Source organism: Epinephelus moara, chromosome 8, assembly GCF_006386435.1.
Source record: "Epinephelus moara isolate mb chromosome 8, YSFRI_EMoa_1.0, whole genome shotgun sequence".
In the NCBI taxonomy this organism is placed as follows: Eukaryota; Metazoa; Chordata; class Actinopteri; order Perciformes; family Serranidae; genus Epinephelus; species Epinephelus moara.
Genome location: NC_065513.1, coordinates 40,638,486 through 40,644,030, shown reverse-complemented (window position 1 = coordinate 40,644,030; position 5,545 = coordinate 40,638,486). Strand labels below are relative to the sequence as shown.

Genomic DNA, 5,545 nt, shown 5'->3' with positions numbered 1-5,545 from the left:
GTGGTGTACCTGTGAATGCTGTGCCCCAGTGCCCACAGAAGAGGAATGCCTCTGTTGCAAGGAATGGGACCGGTTGCAGCCTTATTTTCAAGGTCTGGATGTGACCAAGGACGAGACACCTCCACCTGGAGTAGTATCAAACAAAAGCTTGTTTAGTGGACTAACTTTGCACTTGAAGGTTGCCCGTTCACTTACGTTTTAACAGGTCTGACACTATTATGCGGCCCGGCTGTATCTAGGCTAACGGCTAACATGCTAACTATTATTTTTATGTCACTTGTCACTTGAAACAAATTTAGGACGATAGGAGACAGGTTGAAATAAACCGAAATTTCCCTTTAAGATGGAGACGTGCTGGTGTTAGACTGGTTTTAATAGTTTTGTTTTGTTTCGTTTCGTTTCGTTTTGTCATTTTCCAACTTATAAAACTCCAATACACACACAAAACACAAAGTTAATGCATTTAAAAAAAAAGATGAAACATTTGAGCATTTTATGATCATGTATACAACACATTTACAATATGCGCCTCAACTGGAGTTTTTACTACAGTTTGCGACACATGTCCTCGTGTCTGTTTACAGTCAGCTCTGCGCACTTTCATGGATACGCTGCACACAAACCAACTTGCCAACAGTTTGCAAGCTTGAGTACAGCTACATGCCCAAAAGAGAAAGCCCACATTTCAGGTCGGAAGGAGAAACACACCTACTACTACACATTATAAAAGACTTGGATATTACAAGGTGTTTGGATATGCACAAATATCACAACACCGACCTTTTCAAGAGGGTGGAAGAAGGAATGAAAGAGGGAGGCTGTGTTCACGTGGTCCAACAAGTCCAACACCTGTGGGAAACTTAGGAAAATTAGTTTTTGGGTGCAAAGAAGCAAAATGATGAGCAGCTTCAGCTGTGCCACATTTTAATATTTTATAGACATGTGATAAACAACATGTTAGGGCATGTTAATCAGAGTATGCATGGCTGCTTTCATTAGTTATGTAAACAGCTTAGTAGGAATATGTCTTTTTGGTAATAAGGGCAAAACCTGGACTTTCTTGTGCATGTAAATGTAGCCACTGTGTCCCCTGCTCCTTTGTCAGAGGGAGGAAACACATCTCATACTGAGAAGATCACAAAAAGTTTCTCACTGTAGCAGTGTGTGTGTGTGTGTGTGTGTGTGTGTCCTTGTGTCAGATCAGTTTTAACAGGGAAATAAAATTTAATCAGTGAGGAGAATCTGGCAGTTTATTGTAAAGGAACAGGAGCCATTACTTTCTCTTCCCCCAGTTTAAAGATAATTATCTCAGCAGCAGCTAACAGGAGATACTCAGGGTTAGGTTACATGGTAGCATGCAAACAGAGTTCCCACATGTTCCACAGCTGAGCTTTGTTAACATGTGGAGAGATCCAGTGTCAGAAATTAAATGTGGAACAATTTACAAATTTGGCAGATTTGAAGGTTTGTTAATCGAGAATCAATGAACAACAGTTTCGTAAGATTTAAAAGCAAGTGATAACACCTGTTCATACCTTATCTTTCCCTTCTTTTGCAGGAGTGGTTCACAGATGACTGCAAGTTCAGGGAACGTTTCCAGGAGAACAGCTACAACACTTACGCCTCAATCATCCACAGGAACCACAGGACTGGTCGCGAGTGGTTTGTGGCCCTCAATAAGAGAGGGAAAGCCAAAATGGGCTCCAGCCCGCGGGTCAAATCCCAACATGTCTCCACACACTTCTTGCCCAGGGTCAGCCTGCACGACAAGAGCGAGCGAGGCTTCACCATCACAGACAGGAGCAAAGAGAGGAGGAAAACCCTGCCGCCGCCTCCACCAAAACCTCCTGTGGCGAAGGCCGTCCACGCAGGGACAGCACCGAGACGTACGCAAGTCAAGTACTGGCCCAAGTATCGGTTTGGATAGACGTCATGGGGTTTGGCTCTATCTGGGGGACACAGAGATCACAGACTTATAAGTGATGGACGTGCCCAAAAACCTGTCAAGGGTCATTGTTGACATTCAAAGCATTCCGGGTATCTATGACATGTGTGACAAACCTCAAAGGGCTGCCAGGTACAACTACTGAACTTCTCTTTGCTGAAGCTATGATCATAGTTGGGAGTTTCCATCTGAGCTGATGATGCTCTGTCCTGTTTTATGTTCTCATACGTGTACATGTTGAACTTCAGCAGCGCCAAAGGCTGAGAAAATGTCCCCTTAAATCAGATGCTGTTAAAGCTGAAATCCATAACTTTACACATCCCAGCTGACACTGGGAGAGAGGCAGGGTTCACCCTGGACAGGTCACCAGACTATCACAGGGCTGACACATAGAGACAGACAACCATTCACACTCACATTCACACCTACGGACAATTTAGAGTCACCAATTAACTTGCATGTCTTTGGACTGTGGGAGGAAGCTGGAGTACCCGAGGAAACCCACACTGACATGGGGAGAACATGCAAACCCCACACAGTAGTGTCCCCTGCCCCGGGGTTCAAGCCCCCCCACCCCAATTCCAAATCGGGAACCCTCTTGCTGTGAGGCAGCAATGCTAACACCTACGCCACCATGCCACCCGTGACAAAGTAATAATAATGCTAAATGTACGCTTTTCCCTAAGCAGAAGACAAACATCATACCTTTGGATGAGGGTGACAATTACTTATTTTCCTTTTCATAATCAATAAGTAATTAATAGACTAGAGAGTAACACAGGATTTACATTCCTGTCCCACCTTGCTCCCCAAAAAAACTCCTGTCCCGTCTCAATCCCATGACGGGGTTAAAACAAAATTCCTGTCCCATCCCGTTCCTCTGTTGAGTTTTTGAAAATAAAATAGCATTTATTGATACACTGCACATTTATATACAGTAGATAAAAAACTATGCATATTCAATCAACTGTACAGCAAAGCATAATGCTGAAATAACAGCTATATTGTACATATTTATTTTCCAATACTTCTTTTCATATTTTTATTGTAATTTTTCTATTCTAGCCTGTATTTTATTCTCAACTGCTGTAGTACTTTGCATTTAATTTCATTTCCCCTTAATGTGTTGATTCTATGTTTAGTAGTTTGTACCAAACACCGAGGCAAATTCCTTGTAAGTGAGAACCTACTTGGTAATTGACCATTTTTGGCCAGAAAAGCTCTCAAATAATCTGCCTGGAGCTGCAAAACATATTTTAAGTTAACATTAACAGTAAGTCTAAATTTGCCCATCAATATAACTAAAAGGTCTAAATGAGCATTTATTAATATGTTTTACAACAAGATGGCGACTCTGCAGTGGGCTGTTTATGATTGTTTGGTACTTTAACTTTGCAGAGTTGGCAGTAAAAGCAAATAAGTATGTCCATGCACTGTTAAAGTCTCTATTGTCCTCCAACACTTTTTTTCTGATCTGGAATCTATAGCTAGCTCAGCTGGGGAGATACAAAACAAGCCACTGCTATTGAGGTAGCATTTAGTTGATGAAATATTTTGTGTATAGGCTACACATTTTTACAGTTGAGAATGTAAGAATCAGTCAAGACCTACGACAATGACAAATAAAAATTAGAATTAAAAAAAAATAGCTGTTATTAATTTCTATCTAATTCTTGGTCAAAGCCACAGGGAGCCACTGGAGAGGGGCAAAAGAGCCGCATGACTCTGGAGCAACAGGTTGCCCACCCCTGTGATAGAGCCATGTGGCAACTAACTAGCGCTGAGTCTGTTAGCTCGATGCTAATACATAATTGGAATCCCTATTGACACGCTATTGTAAATTAGCAATGTGATCATGCTAATATTATCTTAACAAACGATCCATTTTACTTCACATGCTTAACATGAAATGACATGTGCTCTCACATATATTTCCTAAAGTCTGAGGACACGAACGAATGGCTGCTGACTGACCTCATATTGCTAGCTTGTTATAAGCTTCCTGTCCCAGTCATGTGATGAATAGTGAAATCACGTGACCCACAGCATTCCTGAAAAGATGTCCGCCTCTAAAACAGATGCAATTTCTTCTCTAATTCAAAAGGACAATTCCTGGGGGTTGTTTGCATTTTTAAAAGGTGAATTTTTTTTATACTATCCCTGAAGTGATGCACCAAACTGGAACAGGATGACAGATTTTGTAAAATTAAAGTTATTTTAGAGTTCTGAGTTATTTGGTGTGTGATGAACAGACTTATTGACTTTTTTTTGTCACATAGTACAGGAAATCCAGCTCAATCTGCTACATTACAAAGAAGACAATTTAAATTTTTAGATGCATCTAAAATGAGGAGGGAACTAAAAACCGTCGTTGTAGAATTGCACAGTTTTAATTAGCAGCACACAGACAGAAAGTCCCACCATGTTGTAACATCTGACAACACTCCACCACGCAGATGACAAAAATATGATAGTTAAACAAAGAAATAGGTTATGGATTTCAGCTTTAAACACTGAAGAATAATTATATTGAGACACGTAAAGCTCTCTCAAACCTGGCTTGGAAAGTGCTTCAAACATGTCTCCTGCCTAAACACACACACCGACCAACTGTCCCTCTCCTCACACCAGATTTGTGATAATCAACATGAAAATGAGGACTGGCTCTCTAGAGACTCCCCCCTCCTCCTGGACAGCTGTGAGGGATCAAGGAGAAAACTGTCCATCAAAACTATCATTTTAGCAACCGGCTGTCCCCTGAAAAATCCAGAGTCATGACCTCACAGCATTCCCCCCAGGAGGAGCGTGCACCGCCGCCACCGCAGGGATAAAGATGCCGAGGAAGAGCAGTCACTTGTTTTGGGGAAGGTTCAAGCTGTAGGTGTATCGGATGGCAAACAGCCGTGGAATGGCCATGTAGGAACACACGGACATCTCTGGGGAGTAATGAAGGGTTTGGTCTCCCCCAGAGCCTGAACTATAAATTAAATGCTGTCTTTTAATTTAATTATTTGTATTACTTGAGCATGGGGTGCATTTTGCAGAAGCAGTCAAAGAAATTCAAATCTTCAATCTGTCAAACTGACTATAGTCCACTGTCTGAACCTGTGTGTTAACCTGTGGGAAAATGTTCCAAGTATGAAAAGCTCAAACATGTGCATCATTTCTAATAAGACCAACAAGAGAGTGAAAGCATTAAACATGTATTAACATTTGCAATGATAAGAATTGTGAGTTAACAAAGTCAATTGGTGTTATGTTAGATATTCTCATATCTTTACACAGTATTTTAGTGCATTTTTAAAGGTCCAGTGTGAAGGATTCAGGGGGATATATTGCCAAAAAAAGGTATATAATATAATAAGTAGGGTTGCCCCAGACTAAGTTCCCTTGTTGACCAATAGTCATCAGTTAGGGCCATTAGTCGACTAGTCTCCTGCATGTTTACGATATTAATTTAACTATTAAATGATATATTTTGGTGGTTTGAGCTGAAGGTGTGAGAAAGAATAGTATCAGTAACATTGTTAACACTGTGCTACATTACAGAGAAATACAAAACCGTACTAATGAACCTTCATTAATATAGGCCTATATTTT

General features: G+C 40.9%; 1 protein-coding gene across 1 annotated transcript in view; it reads left to right on the top strand.

Moving 5' to 3' along the window:
* Nucleotides 1-2,798, top strand: part of fgf5 (fibroblast growth factor 5) — a 22,682-nt gene extending 19,884 nt beyond the window's left edge. The window contains exon 3 of the mRNA XM_050051228.1: nucleotides 1,559-2,798. Coding sequence (XP_049907185.1) covers nucleotides 1,559-1,927 — 369 coding nt within the window. The 3' untranslated portion in view covers nucleotides 1,928-2,798. The remainder of the gene's footprint in view (nucleotides 1-1,558) is intronic.
* Nucleotides 2,799-5,545: the final 2,747 nt, after the last annotated feature.